The sequence below is a fragment of the Hypanus sabinus genome, chromosome X1 (assembly GCF_030144855.1).
Source record: "Hypanus sabinus isolate sHypSab1 chromosome X1, sHypSab1.hap1, whole genome shotgun sequence".
Classification (NCBI taxonomy): domain Eukaryota; kingdom Metazoa; phylum Chordata; class Chondrichthyes; order Myliobatiformes; family Dasyatidae; genus Hypanus; species Hypanus sabinus.
The window spans coordinates 29,696,145-29,714,499 of NC_082738.1; the positions used below are offsets into that span (position 1 = coordinate 29,696,145).

At 45.5% G+C, this 18,355-nt stretch overlaps 1 protein-coding gene and 1 long non-coding RNA gene across 4 annotated transcripts in view; one reads left to right on the forward strand and one right to left on the reverse strand.

The window, feature by feature from the left end:
* The window catches only part of LOC132384738 (nck-associated protein 1-like), a 103,652-nt gene that overhangs the window by 21,957 nt on the left and 63,340 nt on the right, over positions 1–18,355 (forward strand). For all 3 annotated transcript variants that reach the window (XM_059956173.1, XM_059956174.1, XM_059956175.1), the window contains exons 2-8: positions 3,657–3,767; positions 7,616–7,708; positions 11,151–11,207; positions 11,818–11,960; positions 12,912–13,002; positions 13,646–13,783; positions 14,996–15,044. In XM_059956173.1, coding sequence (XP_059812156.1) covers positions 3,657–3,767; positions 7,616–7,708; positions 11,151–11,207; positions 11,818–11,960; positions 12,912–13,002; positions 13,646–13,783; positions 14,996–15,044 — 682 coding nt within the window. The remainder of the gene's footprint in view (positions 1–3,656; positions 3,768–7,615; positions 7,709–11,150; positions 11,208–11,817; positions 11,961–12,911; positions 13,003–13,645; positions 13,784–14,995; positions 15,045–18,355) is intronic.
* The window catches only part of LOC132384739 (uncharacterized), a 155,052-nt gene that overhangs the window by 21,826 nt on the left and 114,871 nt on the right, over positions 1–18,355 (reverse strand). The window contains exons 3-4 of the long non-coding RNA XR_009509005.1: positions 14,808–15,016; positions 11,838–11,991 (exon numbers count right to left, since the gene is read on the reverse strand). This is a non-coding gene — a long non-coding RNA (uncharacterized LOC132384739). The remainder of the gene's footprint in view (positions 1–11,837; positions 11,992–14,807; positions 15,017–18,355) is intronic.

An 18,355-nucleotide genomic window follows, 5' to 3' on the forward strand; every position in this document is an offset into this window, starting at 1 on the left:
TGTTTTAGATGTGACAGAGCAGGAGGGATTAAAGGGGGGCATTACTAGTCAGGGAAAACGTCACGGCAGTGTTCAATCAGGACATACCGGAGAGCTCATCTAATGAGACTTTATGGGTAGAACTGAGGAATAAGAAAGGTATGACAACGTTAATGGGATTATATAATAGACCACCCAATGGTCCAGGGGATTTAGAGGAACAAATTTGTAGAGGGATCGCAGACTGTTGGAAGAAACATAAGGTTGTGACTTTAACCTTATTGTGATTTTAACTTTCCACACATTGACTGGGGCTGCCATACTGTAAAATGACTGGATAGGATAGAGTTTGTCAAATGTGTACAGGGAAGTCCCAACTAGAGAGTGTGTGATACTAGATCTTCTATTACGGAGTGAGACAGGGCAGGTGATAGAAGTTTGTGTAGGGGAACACCTTGCATCCAGTGATCATAATGCCATTAGTTTCAAGGTAATCATCGAAAAGGATAGGTCTGGTCCTTGGGTTGAGATTTTAAGTTGGAGGGAGGCCAATTTTAATATTATCAGAAATGATCTGGCAAGTGTGGATTGGGACAGGATGTTTTCAGGCAAAAGTGTACTTGGTAAGTGGGAGGCCTTCGAAAGTGAAATTTTGACGTAGTATTCATGGACTATTCAGAAATCTGATGGTGGAGGAGAAGCTGTTCTTGTACCATTGAATGTGGGTCTTCAGGGTCCTGTACCTCCTGCCCGATGGTGGTAGCACAAAGATGACGAGGGTCTTTACTGATGGATGTCATCTTCTTGAGGCACTGTTTGAAGATGTCCGGGTTGTCCCATCAGGGGGCCTATAGTACAATCCTAGCAAAGTGATCACCCCTTTCTTATTTCTCAGATCGCCCATGAAGCCTCACCAGTAACATCACCTGTAAGCACAGCCATGACATGCCCCTTAATCACTCCCATTAATTTCATCTCTGATTAATGCCGTGACATTCCCCTTAAGCAGCTCCCCATCCTCTCTTTCCTCTGACTGCCTAGAGTACCTGTACCCTGGAACATTAAGCCGACAGCCTGTCCCTTCATCAGCTACCTTTCCATAATGGCTATCTTAGTCCCATAGCTATCCATGTCCTGCATTTATCCACCTTACTAGTCAGATCTCTTGCATTGAAGTAAATGCAGTTTAATCCCACAGGTTTTCCTCATTCCTGACCTTTCTCCTGCCTGATGTGTCTATTCAACTTGTCACTGAAATCTGCATCACGTTCCAGCTGAGAATCCCACTTCCCAGCCAAATTACTATTGGCTGTGTTGTGACGTAGATATGAAGTAGTCTCTTTATTTGACAAGGTGAGACACAGCAGGCATCATATTGAGACCCTTTCAGAGGAAGAGGCCAGTGCAACCCAACATTACACGGCATTTTATATGCTAAAGATCAAAGGACAATTCTATATTTACAATGTATCTACAATGCTTCCTTTGAATTACATATAACTTTTACACCTCCTTCGCACCCACACTACAGACACCCAAATGAATATTAAGTCAGCATTGTCTGGTTTCCCTATTAACTGCAGCTCAATGCTCTTCTGAACCCATTTCAAAGCTGCATTTTAAATTTAATCTACAGTCCGTATTCAGATCTGAAGATTGGTGGCTGAAGATAGTGCTGAAATTATTAGTTAATATTTTGCTGTCTGTCCTAACCCCAAAATTTCCCTAACAGGCCCTTCCTCTTAGGACCAACATATCTGCCTGCCAGGGTTTTGATTCCTTTCCAGTTCAGGTGTAATTGTTCCTCTTGTATGGCTCACCTCTGCCCCAGAAGAGATCCCAACGGCCCAAAGATCTGAATCCTTTTCCCCTGCACCAGTTTTTCAACCACACGTTCACCTGTTATTTTCTCCTCTTCCTACCCCTTACTACTCATCAACCTGCACGTTGTTAGTTTTTAAATATTTATGTACAAATTTCACAACATGTGCCAATGATAATAAACCCGATTCTGATTCACCAACCTGCACGTTGTTGGGATGTGGGAGGAAACTGGGAAACTCACCTGGTCACAGGGAGAACGTACAGACAGCGGCCAAGGTCAGGATCGAACCTGCGCCTCTGGAGTTGTGAGGCAGTTGCCCTGCCCATTGTGATACCACGCTGCCCAAGAAAAATTAACTTTGAGTGGCATGGTAGCAACTAACTTAGCCATTGCCTCATTGTCATGGGGCCACGCTGTGCATACATTGGTGTTTTTTATTATTGTAATAGTGAACACGCATCAAGGGTGTCTGAAACACTGAGTTCTTGCGGATACAACAGGTGCTTTAGAAATGCATGTTTACTCTTGCATTCACAAGAGATCCTGCAGATGCTGGTCCTGCATTTGATAAGGTACCCATGCAAGGCTTATTAAAAAGTAAAGAGGCATGGGATCCAAGGGGACATTGCTTCATGGATCCAGAACTGGCTTGCCCACAGAAGGCAAAGAGTGGTTGTAGATGGGTCATATTCTGCATGGAGGTCAGTCACCAGTGGTGTGCCTCAGGGATCTGTTCTGGGACCCTTACTTTTTGTGATTTTTATAAATGACCTGGATGAGGAAGTGGAGGGATGGGTTAGTAAATTTGCTGATGACACAAAGGTTGGGGGTGTTGTGGATAGTGTGGAGGTTACAGCGGGACATTGACAGGATGCAAAACTGGGCTGAGAAGTGGCAGATGGAGTTCAACCCAGATAAGTGTGAAGTGGTTCATTTTGGTAGGTCAAATATAGTGGCAGAATATAGTATTAATGATAAGACTCTTGGCAGTGTGGAGGATCAGAGGGATCTTGGGGTCCGAGTCCGTAGGACTCTCAAAGCAGTTGCACAGGTTGTGGAATTGTGGAATTGAATTTAGGAGCCAAGAGGGAATGTTGCAGCTATATAGGACCCTGGTCAGACCCCACTTGGAGTACTGTGCTCAGTTCTGGTTGCCTCACTACAGGAAGGATGTGGATGCAGAGGAGATTTACAAGGATGTTGTCTGGATTGGGGAGCATGCCTTATGAGAACAGGTTGAGTGAACTCGGCCTTTTCTCCTTGGAGTGACAGAGGATGAGAGGTGACCTGATAGAGGTGTACAAGATGATGAGAGGCATTGATCGTGTAGATAGTCAGAGGCTTTTTCCCAGGGCTGAAATGGTTGCCACAAGAGGACAGAGGTTTAAGGTGCTGGGGAGTAGGTACAGAGGAGATGTCAGGGGTAAGATGTCAGAGAGTGGTGAGTGCATGGAATGGGCTGCCGGCAACAGTGGTGGAGGCGGATACGATAGGGTCTTTTAAGAGGCTTTTAAATAGGTACATGGTGCTTAGTAAAATAGAGGGCTATGGGTAAACCCTAGTAATTTCTAAGATAAGGACATTTTCGGCACAGCTTTGTGGGCCGAAGGGCCTGTATTGCGCTGTAAGTTTTCTATGTTTCTATGATGAAGGGTCTCAGCCCAAAACCCAAATCATCAACTGTTTATTCATTTCCATAGCTGCTGCCTGGCCTGCCGAGTTCCTCCAGCATTGCGTGCATTGCTTTAGTCTTGTAGTTAAGGTGCTAGTAGAAGCTCCTTCATGATGTCAATAATTCATTGTGCACAAGGCCAGAGTTTTATCTTGAAATCTTTCCTTCTCTCTCCTGCAGACATGTTCAGAACCCAAGACAAAGCTGCCCTACTTAACAGAGAAGACCATGGAAGCTGCTATCAAATGCATCACAAGGAAGTTTCCAACAATTGATATTCGATCCAACAGTGTAAGTATTCCCTGCTGGTCTTGGGACTGCCTGTGTGCTGAAAGGCTTGCTGCACCAGTCCGGATTGTGTGCTTTCGAGTGATATCCCAGTGCACACAGGAAACAAAGCTTCATTGGGTAATTGTACAGAAACCCTGCATTGCTCCAAATGTCAGTTCATTGCTAAAATGGGAGTTCTGAAAGCAACGATTGCTGTCAGAGACTGCTTCAAGTACCAGGGGTGGGACACATCTCCCCAAAACTTAATGACACTGGTCAGGTAGCAGAGAGTGAAGTCATACCTGGACTCTAGTGAGAATACCAGTTGAGGGAAATTTCTTATTGCAGTTCTCCATTTTTCTGTCACTGGAAGTAATCACCTGGTGACGCATGTGTCTCTGAAGCTTTTTCTGAAGATGTGTTTGTTGAAACAGGAGCGAGTCAGGATGACACAACAACACCAGGCCCAGAAGTGAAATTTCCTCAGACACAAAATGTTTCCAAACTCCCTCTGCTTTGCACAATTTCCTCCTCCTTCCCAACTCTGGAACGCACTGCCAGAGGAGGTGGTGGAATCAGATACAACCACGATGTTTAAAGGATAGTTAGGCAGACATTTCAATAGGCAAGGCATGGGAGGGTAGGGTCCTAATGCAGGCAAGGGGGAGTGATGTGGATGTGCTGAAGGTCGACATAATTTGGTGGGCCGAAGAGCCTGTTTCTGTGCTGTACCATTCTGATCTTCATTTATGGAATTCCTCTCATTCCTTTATTCCTGCTCCCAGTACTATCCTCTCCTCCCCATCACATGGAGCTGGATGCCTGGTCATTGATGCTGCTGCCCCATCCTACAACTTGAGTAAAATTGCCTGTAATTGCAAAGCAGGAGCAAAGTGTACTAGATCTCATTAGACATGGTCTAGCATTCACTCAATGGGCTGAATGGTCTTAGAACATAGAACCTTTTAACCTATTTTAAGATCAATATAATTCTTCCCTCCTATATAACCCTTCATTTTTCCATCATCCATGTGTCATGTGGCTAACTGTAGAATGTTGGGCTCCAAACCACCAGTACTTGTTAATTGCTGTTATAACTAGAGTCGGTAAACCCTTGTGCTTTGTTGAATCTTGTCAAGTTTATTCTGACTGGCACAGGTTTTCTGCATTGTGATTATTTAAAGTGGACTCCCGATTAGCCCTTATTGCGGGGTCCTTGTTTTGAGAATTTGCCTTGCGGTTGAGCCACTGATGTCCTGTTAGAATTCCTCATTTACACTCAACATCTGGGTTCAGTAGTTGCTAGTGTGACACCAAGTGCCTATCTAAGAGTCTGTTAAATGCCCTTAATATATCTGCCTCTACCACCACCCTTTGTTCCATAAACCTATCACTCTCTGTGTAAAAAATTGACCTCTGACATCCCTCCTATACTTTCCTCCAATCACTTTAAAGCTATGCCCCCTCGTATCAGCCATTTCACCTGGGAAAAAGTATCTGGCTGCCCACTCGATCTATGCCTCTTATCATAGATGATTCTATCTCCTTTTCCAACAATGTGGACTATGCAGGGAGGATTTACTGAGTTGTTGCTTGGGGTGAGGAGGGTCAATGTTTGAAATTGTTCAACAGAATCCCTGGAGTTCTCTGCTCCAGAGAGTGTGGAAGTGGAGTCGCTGATAGTATCCAGCTGGGAGATGACAAGGAGGAAGGCGAGGGCTGTGGGAGAGAGGGTGAGTGGTGCTGAGGCCAGGACTGGATCAACCTTCTCTGTGGGGCAGGCTTGAGGAGCCAAGTTGCCTCCTCCTGCTCTTGTTCCTTGAGTTTTTATGATTCCATCAAAAGATTGGCAGCTCTACAAAGGTAACAGTGGGGTGTGGTGCTTCAGCCACACCTGGCAACATCAGGCCTTCTTCAAAGACAAACTCTTCTTTATTTTCTTACAGCTCTCCATCACAAACACCTCCACATCACATTTATTTGCATCAGGATTTTTGATTATGCTCCTTAAATCTCTGCTACCTTCCTCCTTTCGCAGCCAGTAGATCTTTCAAGCTGAGTCTCCTAATCTGTCAGAGTGTTGTAGGCCATTGACCGCAACTTGATGAAAGATCGACAAGACAATTTTTGCAAAAATATCCATTGTCCTCCTATACAATACTGGTCTGACCACAGCTGGAGTACTTTTTAAGTTCTGGTCACCACACTGTAGGAAGGATGTGACTGCACTGGAGAAGATGCAGAGGAGATTCACCAGGCCTTTACCTGGATGGAGAGACTGGGCTGTCCTCCTTAGAGTGGAGGAGGCTGGGGGGGGGGGGGGATCTGATAGAGATGTACAAAATGAACAAAGTCATTGTTAGGATGAATAGTGAGAAAATTTTCTTCATGGTAGTGGAAATTGGGTTAGGGGATGGAGTGGGGGTGGTTAGAGGGGATATGAGGAAGGTTTCTCTTCCCTGGGCAGGGGTGGGGGGCAGGTTGCAAGCAGGAACACACTGCCTGAGGGCGTGGTGGAGGCAGGGACTCTCACAATGTTTAACAAGTATCTGGACCACTGAATCACCAAGACAGAGAAGGTTGTGGGCAATGGAAATTACCAGTGCTGGTAAATGGAATTAGGCGTAGAACAGCAGGGTACAGAAACAGGCCCTTTGACCAACAATGAACTAACCCTGTCACCCTGCACACGGTCTGTATCCCTGCCTGCTGATGTGACCGTCTATGTGCCTTTTAAACATCACTACCTTATCTGCCTCCATGTCTTATGAAGCTTGAAGGTTGAATGAGCTTTTCTCACTCAAGGAGGATTAGAGGTGACTTGATAGAGGAAATAAGAGTTGATAACATAATAAGAATCATAGATTGATTGGATAGCCAGAGACTTTTGGCACAGATGTGGTGGTCTGTTCCTGTGCTGTTCTATGTTCTCACTTGGTGAATCTCTTCTGTGTCCTCTCCAAAACTTCCACATCCTTCCTGTACTGGGGTGACCAGAACCACACACAATACTCCCAAGTGTGACCTGACTGCCATTTTATACAGCTGCAACATTATTTCCCGAGTGCTATACTCAACATCTTGACCAATAAAGGCAAGTATGCCATACCCCTTCTATCCACCCGATATATTGTGTTGCCACTTTCAGTGAGATATGACCTTGCATTTCAAGACCTCTGCTATTTAGAGAATATTTTACTCTTATATTTGACCTCCCTAAGTGCAACACCTCACACTTGTTCAGATTAAATTCTGTTTCGATTTTTTCTCTGCTTTTCTACAGCAATATGAAACATAGGAAAGCAGCATCCAGCATCAAAGATCCTCTCCACACAGGCCATGCTCTTTTCTCACTGCTGCCATCAGGTAGATGGTACAAGAGCCTCAGGACTTGCACCAGCAGGTTCAAGAATCGTTACTATCCCCTCAACCATCAGGCTCTTGAACAAAACGGGATAGCTGCTCTCATTTAAGGACTCTTTTCAGGACTCTGTTATATTGATGGATATTAATTTGTCATTGCATGCTTGTTATTTATTGCTATTTATTTACATCTGCATTTGCACTGCTTGTTTACAGTTTACAGTTCCTGATGTTTACAGTTTAGTTACTAAGATTTGCTAAGTATGCCCGCAGAAAAAGAATCTCAGGGTTGTATGTGGTGACATGTACGTACTCTGATAATAAGTTTTACTTTGAACTATGCTTACGTTTCTAACTGATCTCCATACTGCTGAATCCTTTGACAACCTTCCTCTGTTGACTATGATCAAGTGTAGGTGGGCACAATGGTTGGCATGGACATGATGGGCCGAAGGGCATGCTGCACGACAGCTCTGTGACTTGTTTATTCAATTCTCCATTGGCAGAGTCAGCTCAGCAGCATCCAGAAGGAAAAGTCTGAAGTTCTGAAGAATGTGACCAATTTCTACCAGTCATTTGTGGATATCATGGAGCTTCGGGTAAGTCTGGAGTTTAATGACACTATCAACTTTGATTTTACCCAGAGACAGGTTGGGCTGTGCAAGTTAAAGGTTAAAGTGTGTTAAATGAGAGACACGCCAACAACCCAATTCATTGCCTGGGGTCATGCACCATGCATTGATATATTAACAAATATGGTCGGGGTGCCACAGCCGAGTCCTCAGTGATTCCCCTGAGCACATCCAATACAAGGGTTGAACTACTTACCCCTGATGTGCAGTGTATCATTAACTCTAACGTTGGCCCAAAGCCAAACGAGACCGGTCAGAGGCCGGGGATCCTGTGACTCACCTCCCGACACCCTGTAGACTTTTCAGTGTCCACTTCAATCTTCAATTGCAGGGCGGTGAAATATCTTTCCTCTGCATGAAACATGGCAATGAGTGTTGCTGGTCCGTTTCCCATCACTCCCGGCACAGTTGCCCTAGCAACCAGGGTGCGCGGGATGACATCATTCCTCTTGGATCATTAGCGGGAATGTTGGACCGCATTACACCGGGGCTCCATCATTGGTTACATCATTTGCACTGACTGCAGTCGGGGAATTTCGTCTTCAATTCCCTTAACAGTGCAGTCAGCACCACCCCTGCTTCCCCTTTTCAGAACCCCCTCCTCCATCACTCAGCTGGGATCTGTCCCACCAGTGGAGCTCTCTCCTGAAGACTATTTTGTGGCCTGCGTCCCCTCCTAGTTTTGGAATAGCAGCTGCTGCACCTTGGGCACGCGTTATGGTTACAGCAAAGGACACTGGCTGTGGCTGTCTCGACCACGAAGGGCAAAAATGGCTAATATGAGAGGGTGTAATTTTGAGGTGATTGGAGGAAAGTATAGGGGGCATGTAATGTTCCAAGTTCTACGTTCTAGGAAACTTGAAACACAAAGTTAATATTGCAGTCAATTATGAAGCAGAAAACAGGAAATGTCAAGCTGAACCGAAAAAGGAAATGAACAGTGAAAACCAAGTTTAAGTAACGCAACAGGGAACTCAGAAGTTTATTCTGAGCAGATATAGGAAGGGAGGGGCTGACTAGGGGACATGAAGAAGATGTTGTGAGTGCTGAGTGTGTGAGTGAGTTACTGACTGAGCACTGTATGTCTGTCCTCACTGATAGAGGTGTATAAGATGATGAGAGGCATTGATCGTGTGGATAGTCAGAGGCTTTTTCCAAGGGCTGAAATGGCTAGCATGAGAGGGCACAGTTTTAAGGTGCTTGGAAGTAGGTACAGAGGGGACGTCAGGGGTAAGTTTTCCACACAAGAGAGCTGCGGGTGTGTGGAATGCACTGCCAGCAACGGTGGTGGAAACAGATGCAATAAAGTCTTTAAGAGACTCTTAGATAGGTACATGGAGCTTAGAAAAATAGAGGGCGATGTGGTAGGGAAATTCTAGACAGTTTCTACAGTAGGTTACATTGTCAGCACAACATTGTGGGCCAAAGGGCCTGTAATGTGCTGTAGATTTCTATTTTCTAGAGCTACAAGCTGGTCAGTGATGTGTACACTTTCAGAGTTAGTAATGTAACTCAGCTGGAGAAATAATGTAATAACTGATAATCAGCACACATTATGTCCTGACACTGTCCACTACAGCAACTTAAAGGAACAGCAACAAGGAAGGAATGAGAGAGGGAAAGAAGGTCATGTTGGGGAGTCTGTGGAACAAATTCTACAGCTCAGCATGCTGAGGCAGCTGAAAACATGACTACCACAAATAACTGAAGAGCAAGAGTCCAGAGTGAGAGAAGCTTGGAGATGTCTGGCTTTGGAAAGGCAGGAAGAGCGAAGGTCTGAAATTTGCCCCTTCAAAGAGCAGGACCAAGTAGTCGCTCTCAGTGAAGATGGTTAATAAAAATTACAGATGGATCTTGATCTGCTGAGTAAATGGACCGAGGAAAGGGAAATGCATTTAATTCAGTGAGGACAAATTGGAGTAGGAGGTTTGTAGTGAATGGTAGGGCCCAGGGGAATGTTGTAGATCAGAGGGACCTTGGAGTACAGGTATATTGTTCCCTGAAAGAGGTGCTACAGGTAGACTGGATGGTGAACACAAGAGGTTCTGCAGATGCTGGAAGTCTTGAGCAGCACACACAAAAATCTGGAGGAACCCAGTAGGTCAGGCAACATCTGTGGATGGGAATAAAACTTCAGACTGAGACCCTTCATCAGAACTGGAAGGGAAAATGCCAGAATAAGGTGGTGGGGGTGGGGTGGGGGAGGAGTACAAACTGGCAAGTGGCAGGTTAGACCAAGGGAGTGGGAGTATAGGCGAGTGAAGGAGGGCTGAAGAAGTGAGAAGCTGGGAGGTGATAGATGGAAGAGGTAAAGGGCCGAAGAAAGGATTTGATAGGAGAGGAGAGTGGAATGAAGGGAAGGAGGTGGAGAACCAGAGGGATGTGATGAATAGGCCATGAGGGGAGGAGAAGAAATGGGGTGAGAAGGTTAACAGAACAGGGAAGAAACAAAACTAGTGTGTGTGTGGGGGGGGGGGTGATTGTGAATACTGGGATGAATGGTTACCTCTAAAACAATGTCCATGCTGTCAGATGGAATATGAGGTGTTGATCCTCCAGGCTGAATTTGGCCTCATCGTGGCAATAGAGGAGACCATGGACAGACATGTTGGTATGGGAAATGAAATGGATAGCCAGCAGGAGATCCTGCCTTGTTTTGCTCGACAAAGTGGTTCCCCAATACGCATCAGGTCTCGTTAATGTAGAGGAGGCGGCACTGGGAGCTCCGGATACATGACCCTGAGCAGCCTGACAGATTGAGGTGCAGCACTTATCATCGTTGCAGAGATAAGTACCTTGAGGGAGATCTGTGGGGAGGAATGAATGGGCCAGAGAGTTACACAGAAAGTGATCCCTGCGAAAAGCAGAGAGGGGGTGGAGGAAAGGATATGCCAGGTGATAGGATCCCACTGGAGACAGAAACGAAGAATGATGGATTGATACTTTATTGATCCCAAAGGAAATTACAGCATCACTGTAGCATTGCAAAAGCATAGATATAAATATTAGAAGAAAAGTGGAAAGAATAAAAAAGAAAGTTGCCACAAACAGCCTAACATGACTTCCTCGGCTATAGGTTGACTCATTATAGAGTCTAATGGCCGAGGGTGAGAATAACCTCATATCACACTCTTTGAAGCAGCGCAGTTGTCTCAGTCTATGACTAAAAGTGCTCCTCTGTTCAGACAAGGTGGCATACGGAGGGTGAAAAACATATGATGTTTTGGATGCGGAGGCTTGTGGTGACTGCTGGATACAGAAGCTAAATGTCATGATTAATCTTTGATATCAGGTATCTTCAGTGGGTCTGGGAAATTTTGGTATTTGCAGCAAATGCTTTTTGCATTAAGAACAAGTTTTGGCTGTTCATCTGACTTCTATTGAAGGTCCTTCTGTTTGTGTTTTACAGGACAATATCTATGAATTACTGAATACAATGGATGCCTGCCAAATGTACCTGGACATTGTAAGTACCTTATTCAGGAGGGAGGAGGTAAATTGGTGGGTGTAACATTTCTTCCCCTTGCAGGGATAAGTGCCAGGAGGGAGTTGGAGGGGAGGGACGAAATTGATAAGGGAATCACGGAGAGGCAATCCCTGCAGAAAGCGGAGAGTGGGGGAGGTGGTAATGATGTTTGGTGGTCGGGTCCCGTGGAAGATGGTGGAAGCTGTGGAGAATTTGTTGTGCACACCTAGGAGAGTTCAAAGTAGCAATGAGAGGATGAGCTGTAGTGGCACAGGACGGCAGATGCTGGAAATCTGGAACGGCACACAAAAAGTTGGAGGAAATATTTAAAAGGGACCTGAAAGGCAACATTTTCACCCGGACGGTGGTGAGTCTATAGAACAATCTACCAGAGGGAGTGGTTGAGACAGGTACAATAGTGTTGTTTGAGAAGCACTTGGAGGGGTACACATTGGGGAGGGGCTTAGAGTAAAATGGGCTGAACACAGGAAATTGGGTCGAGCGAGATGGGGGTGTTGTTGCTAATGAGAAGGATGATCTTAGATTACAGGAAAAAGTGATGAATACGATGGAGAGGGGTGAACTTTTTCAATGATTACTTCACTTGCAGAATGTAAACTATGACCTTACCAAGGGTTATCTTGATCTGGTAACTACGTACACCTCCATCGTCATGCTGTTGGCTCGTGTTGAAGATCGCAAGGTCCTGCTTGGCTTGTACAACTGTGCCTATGAGATGTCCAATGGTACTAGGTAAAGCAGCTTCCCATTACTTATGTGATTACTGAAACAAAGAGTTGGAAAGCTCTCACCATTGTTAATGAATATTTAGCCATCTTCCCCTCCACATTCACCCTCTTCCATGCTGTCCCTAACCCACACTCTCTGCCCCTTCTCTCACCTCTGACACATTCTCCAGTGCTCCATATTTCCCTCTCCCACTCTCTCACCCACTTACTCCCTCCACCTCTCTTCCCTCCCTGACTCATCCTCACTCACACTCTCCCTCCAAACAATTTGTCTTGCCCACACTCTCCCCTGCCTTCCTCACTGTACTTCCTCACTCCCCTCCCTCTCTCTGTCACCTCTGACAGACTCTCCCTCCCCAATACTCTCCCTCCCTGCCCCACTCCTTCCCCTCTCCCCACTCTCCCTTCCTCTGGTCTCTTCCCTCCCCCATCCTTTTCCTTCTCCCCCCCCCCGCATTGTCACTGTAAACATCCCAAATGAGAGCTGTTTCAAAACAGAAATGCTCAATTTTCTCTTCATTGTGGTCCTGATGAAGGATCTCGGCCTGAAACATAGAACATAGAAAAACTACAGCACAATACAGACCCTTCAGCCCACAATGCTATGCCGAACATGTTCTTACTTTAGAAATTACCCAAGGTTACCCATAGCCCTCTATTTTTCTGAGCTCCATGTATCTATCCAGGAGTCTCTTAAAAGACCCTATTGTATCTGCCTCCACCACCATCGTTGGCAGCCCATTCCACGCACTCACCACTCTCTGCGTAAGAAACTTACCCCTGATATCTCCTCTGTACCTACTCCCCAGCACCTTAAAACTGTGCCCGAAACTTTTTTCCATAGATGCTGCCTGGCCTGCTGAGTTCCTCCAGCATTTTGTATGTATTGCTTAGATTTCCAGCATCTGCAGACTTTCTCTTGTTTGCTCAATTTTCCCTGTTTTTTCCCAATTAGTGATTCCAATTATTCCAGACTTGGGCAGATGTTCCTAGATTATGACCACCCACTGAAGAAACTCACAGAGGAATTTGAATCCCATTGGAAGGTGAGTCTTCACACAATCAGAGGTAGGCCCACATTTTTCCAGTGAGGAAATGTTTTGTGCCTTGATTCCAGTGTTTTTGGTTGAGCTAGTGTTTAAGATCAAATCTTAGGCCGATGCCCCATTTCACAGAGTCTTGCATTTCTCTGCTCTTGTTCACTATCCAAGCTGCCTAACTCTGTAGAGTTGGGCCTTGGTTCCCTGAATGCACCCAGTGTAGAATCTGAACATAGCAGCTTTATCAAGTGAAGAGCCATAGGTATGGTCCCTTCCCCTCTGATGCACCATCAATAACTCTTGGAGACGTGAGGTGCGATATAGGCTTTTATTGGCTGGAAGAAAGAGCAAGCTGCAATTGACCACCACACTGCATCCTGGAGACTGAGGGAGGAGCAGTGCCTCCAATCACCTTTATACCGGGGTCCGTGGGAGGAGCCACAGGAGCAGTCAGCGGGGGTGGGGGGGCGTGTCCAGACAGGTATATGTAGTTCACCACACCCTCAGCTGGAGAAAGGGAGGTTTTTTCCTTTGTTTTTCTGATAATGGTACTCAGTGTTGTGCACTGAACTAATGCACAATTCCTTCTGGGTGACATTTCATCTGTTTGGTGTCACTGGTTGTTTAATGGCTTCTTTTCTTGTTGTAGCTCCTCACCGATGCCCTCCTCTCGTTGCAAACCCTCTTCCCAAGGAGGAACCTCACTGCTGACCATTGGCGGAGTGCTCAGCTGCTCAGTTTGATCAGCACCTCGAGCGCCATGCTGAATCCTGCTGCATCCAACACCGTAAGCATAACCAGTCCTGCAGTTTCCAACATAGCTTTCTGTCAACCGTAGAACTGATCACTTAATAAGGCCAGTATTTCTCTACCTGCCTCTCACCTTTCTCTGGAAACTTATCTAATTAGTTTTTAAATCTACTTGTACTCTGTGCTTGAATGACCTTGTGAAGTGAAACTGAGAAGACACTCTGGCTGTTTGTCGACGACTCTGACAATTCATTCTTGTTCTCAGCGCACGCGGAGAACAGCCCGGCCTGTCACCCACACTGAACAAAGAAATGCCATTTTTACACAGAAATTGATTAGTTGGACACAGATATTAATCCAGTAGAAACTCTGTACAATTCAGAATCCCGTCATTTGCATATATAAGCATCAGTTATTATTTATTTATTTTTATCGCGATATTGCACAGAATAGGCCCTCTGGCCCTTCGAACTGCACCGCCCAGCAACCCTGATTTAACCCGGGCCTAATCACAGGACAACTTACAATGACTAATTAACCTACCAACCGATGCCTTTGGACTATGGGAGGAAACTGGAGCACCCAGAGGAAACCCACACGGTCGTGGGGGAACATACAAACTCCTTACAGACAGTGGCAGGAAGGTGTTAATAACTAATTAAATCTACGTTATGACCAATAACACTTGGGAATTAGTAAAATAGCTGTCCAATGGTAAGTGTTGCCCTAGAATCCTTCATTTGCATCTTTATCTCGGCATGCTCAGTGACTCTGGGTCCCAGGCTCGAACAGAAAGGCTGACAAAGCAGAGTGCTGTGTTCAGCCTGGGTGACTGCACCATGTGTGCATGCTGTCTCGGTCAGCTTATCATCTTGACTCTTGCCTTAATAAACTCCCACACATAGGAAGGCCGTACAAGGTGTTTGCTCTCTGTTCTGTTAGCACACCACTTTAACTCTTTCCTTGCTGCAACTTCCACAACGTTGTGTGTGATTCGGGGTCGGAGCGGTGTCAATGTGCCTTGCTGTGCATTTAAATCTTGTTCCCATATACCCACTCACCTTGGTCCTTCAGCACACCATCCTGCGTGCTGATGCAACGCAAACTGTGGGTCATGATATCTTTGCTGCACTGCTAATTAATGGATGAAATTATTTTAGGGTTCCCATTCCGATGTTAGTAACGCTGATGCGTTGGTTGCGAACATGGGGAACGAAAGTGACCCTTGAACTCTTGTCTTTTACTTCAGATGCCGTGTGAATATTTGTCCCTGGAAACAATGGAGAAATGGATTATCAGTAAGTATCAGCACAGCTCACTGGAACCCTGGGTTTTATAGCTGTACACAATATGGCCCATACACAAGACAGAAGAAACATGGTACTAAATGCAAACAAAACTGATATTGCTCTGAACGAGTAGTGCAGGAAGTGGAATTTGATTTTTAATCTGGGTTTGCACATACATACAGTATATAAGTGAAGTACATTCCCATTCCAACATGGGCCGCTCTTCTGCCATAATGAGGCCACTCTCAGGTTGGAGGAGCAACGCCTCATATTCCATCTATGTAGCCTGCAATCTGATAGCACAAACATCAATTTCCTTAACTTCCGGTAATTTCAAACACCCTGACCCCTCTCTCCCTTTTTCCAGTCCACATTCTGGCTCCCCTCTTACCCTTTCCCTTCTCTTATCCTACCTATCACCTCTCTCTGGTGCCCCTCCTCCTTCCCTTTCTTCCATAATCCTTTCTCCTCTCCTATCAGATTCCTCCTTCTTCAGCCCTTTACCTTTTCCACCTATCACCTCCCGGATTCTCAATTCAACTCCTCCCCCCACCTGGCTTCACCTATCATATTCCAGTTAGTATTCCTCCCCCTCCACCCACTTCTTATTCTGGCTTCTCCTCTCCTTCCTTCCCAGTCCCGATGAATTGTCTCGGCCTGAAACATCAACTGTTTGTTCATTTCCACAGATGCTGCCTGACCTGCTGAGTCCCTCCAGCATTCTGTGTGTGTTACATTGCAAAGAACTGCCAAATAACAGATAAATGAATTAAAAAAAAATATCTGGAGGAGATGAAAATCCAAACACTGCAGATGCTGGAAACCTAAAATCAAACAGAAAATACTGAAAACACTTTAATCCTTGGGGCGTAGGAGAATGAGGGGAGATTTGATTGAGGTATGCAAAGTTTTGAGGTGTATAGACAGGGTAAATAAAAGCAGGCTTCTTCCACTGAGGTTGGGTGAGACTAGAACTGGAGGTCATGGGTTAAGAGTGAAAGGTGAAATGTTAAGGGGGAATTTCTTCACTCAGAGGGTTGTGAGAGTGTGGTTCGAGCTGCCAATGGGAAGTGGTGAATGTGGGTTTGATTTCAACAATTTAAGAGAAATTTGGATAGATACATGGATGGGAGGGGTATGGAGGTCTACGGTCCAAGAGCAGGTCAATGGAACTAAGCAGAATAATAGTTTCACGTAAACTAGAAAGGCCAAAGGGCTTGTTTCAGTTGAACCAAACAACAAAGTGTCTTTGCCATGAACCATGAATTCTAGTTCTCTCTTCACTCGTACTGACTGACCTGCTGAGTGTTACCAGCATTCGTGTTTGTGTTATAAAGAATTATCCAGACATTGTTAGGCAATGTTTGAAAGTCCTCAGAATCTGTCTCTCTGCAGTGTACATTTAAATACACGTGGCACGAAGCAGTTTAGAGACATTTCATTTTGCCTTGGAGTTGGTGTGGACTATGGTGGATCCCTGCGAGGGTGACATTTTCACGTTTGCATCGTTCCCCATCGACAAATTTGACAGAATGACATGAGGATCTGTGGAAAGCTGTCTCCAGTGTGGTTCAGACCTGCGACCGGAGGTCGGTGCAGTCTGAAGATCCAATGGTGGACAGTTGGGAGGGGTATGGGTACTCAGTCCACCTGCTGCTGACACCAGCGCAGCCTTGCCTTGTCACCTCCCAGACTCCACCTCCACCTCTGCTCTCCCTCCCTACTCACCCCCTCATCTGATCTACCTGTGACCTGCCAGCCTCTGCCTCATCCCTCCCTCTCACCTCTTTACACCAGCTCTCCCCCTTCCACTCTGAACCCCACCAGAAATGTCAACTGTCCCTCTGCCTCCACAGCTGCTGCTCACTGACCTGAATTCCTTAAAGGTTTGTTTCAGATCATCTCTGGACTTCTGATCCTGGACCAAGTCACTCATGTTTATTCCACTGGCAGTGAACTTGGGAGCATGGTTCCCTGCTCGAGTAATCACAGGGGCAGCCACGTCGAGGGAAGCTACATTCTGCAGGAGCTGCCGTGTCTTCCCAGGCTGCTGTGTAGCTGAGCCCTGGGAGATGCAAGAAATTTGAATGCAGACCAAAAGGATCCCAATTTCTAAATGGCACTGTTAAGTTTTTCGAGAATGTGGGGCCTTTGGAGAGGGAGCAGAGGAGATTCACCAGGATGCCGCCTGGATTAGAGAGTGTGAGCTACAAGGAGAGGCTGGACAAACTTGGGTTGTTTTCTCTGGAGCAGCAGAGACTGAGGGGAGACCTGATAGAGGTTTATAAGGCTATGAGAGGCATAGGCAGGGTAGACAGCTTGTATCTTTTCCCCACGGTTGAAATGTCTAGTACCACAGGGCATTTATTTCAGGTGAGAAGGGGGAAGTTTTTTTGCAGAGAGTGATGGGTGCCTGGAATGTGCTGCCAGGGATGGTGGTGGTCAGGTACAATGCAAGTGTTTAAGAGGCTGTTAGACAGGCACATGGGTGTGCAAGGAATGGAGGGATACGGATATTGTTCAGGCAGAAAGGATCAGTTTAGTTAGGTGTTTGATTACTAGTTTAATTAATCAGCACGGACATGTTGGGGTAAAGGTCTTGTTTCCATTCTGTGTTCCATGATGCCCCAAAATGGTCAAAATCAGAATCAGGTTTATTATCACCAGCGTGTGACATGAAATTTGTTAACTTAGCAGCAGCAGTTCAATGCAATACATAATCCAGCAGAGAGAGAAAATAATAAAGAATAAAATAAAACATAATAATAAATAACAAGTAAATCAATTACATATATTGAATAGATTATTTAAAAATGTGCAAAAACAGAAATACTGTATATTTAAATAAGTGAGGTAGTGTCCAAAGCTTCAAAGTCTATTTAGGAATCGGATGGCAGAGGGAAAGAGTGTGTGTGTGTGTGTGTGTGTGTGTGTGTGTGTGTGTGTGTGTGTGTGTGTGTGTGTGTGTGTCTGTGTGTGTGTCTGTGTGTGTGTGTGTGTCTGTGAGTGAGTGTGTGTGTGTGTGTGTGTGTGTGTGTGTGTCTGTGTGTGTGTGTGTGTGTGTGTGAGTGAGTGTGTGTGTGTGTGTGTGTGTGTGTGTTTAGCCCTGTGAAATAATGATCAGGTGTTCACATCTTTCTCTGTGGGGTGATTCTGTCCTGACAAGACTGGATGCCCTGTTATCTTTGTTCTTGTGGAGGGACAATGGGCAGGTGTGCGAACAGAAGATGCCATGCAGTGAGCTTGAATAAAATGCACCCTTACTTGTGCCACATTATACACCTTTCACACCTCTGGTAAATTCTTGTTTTTCTCTGATT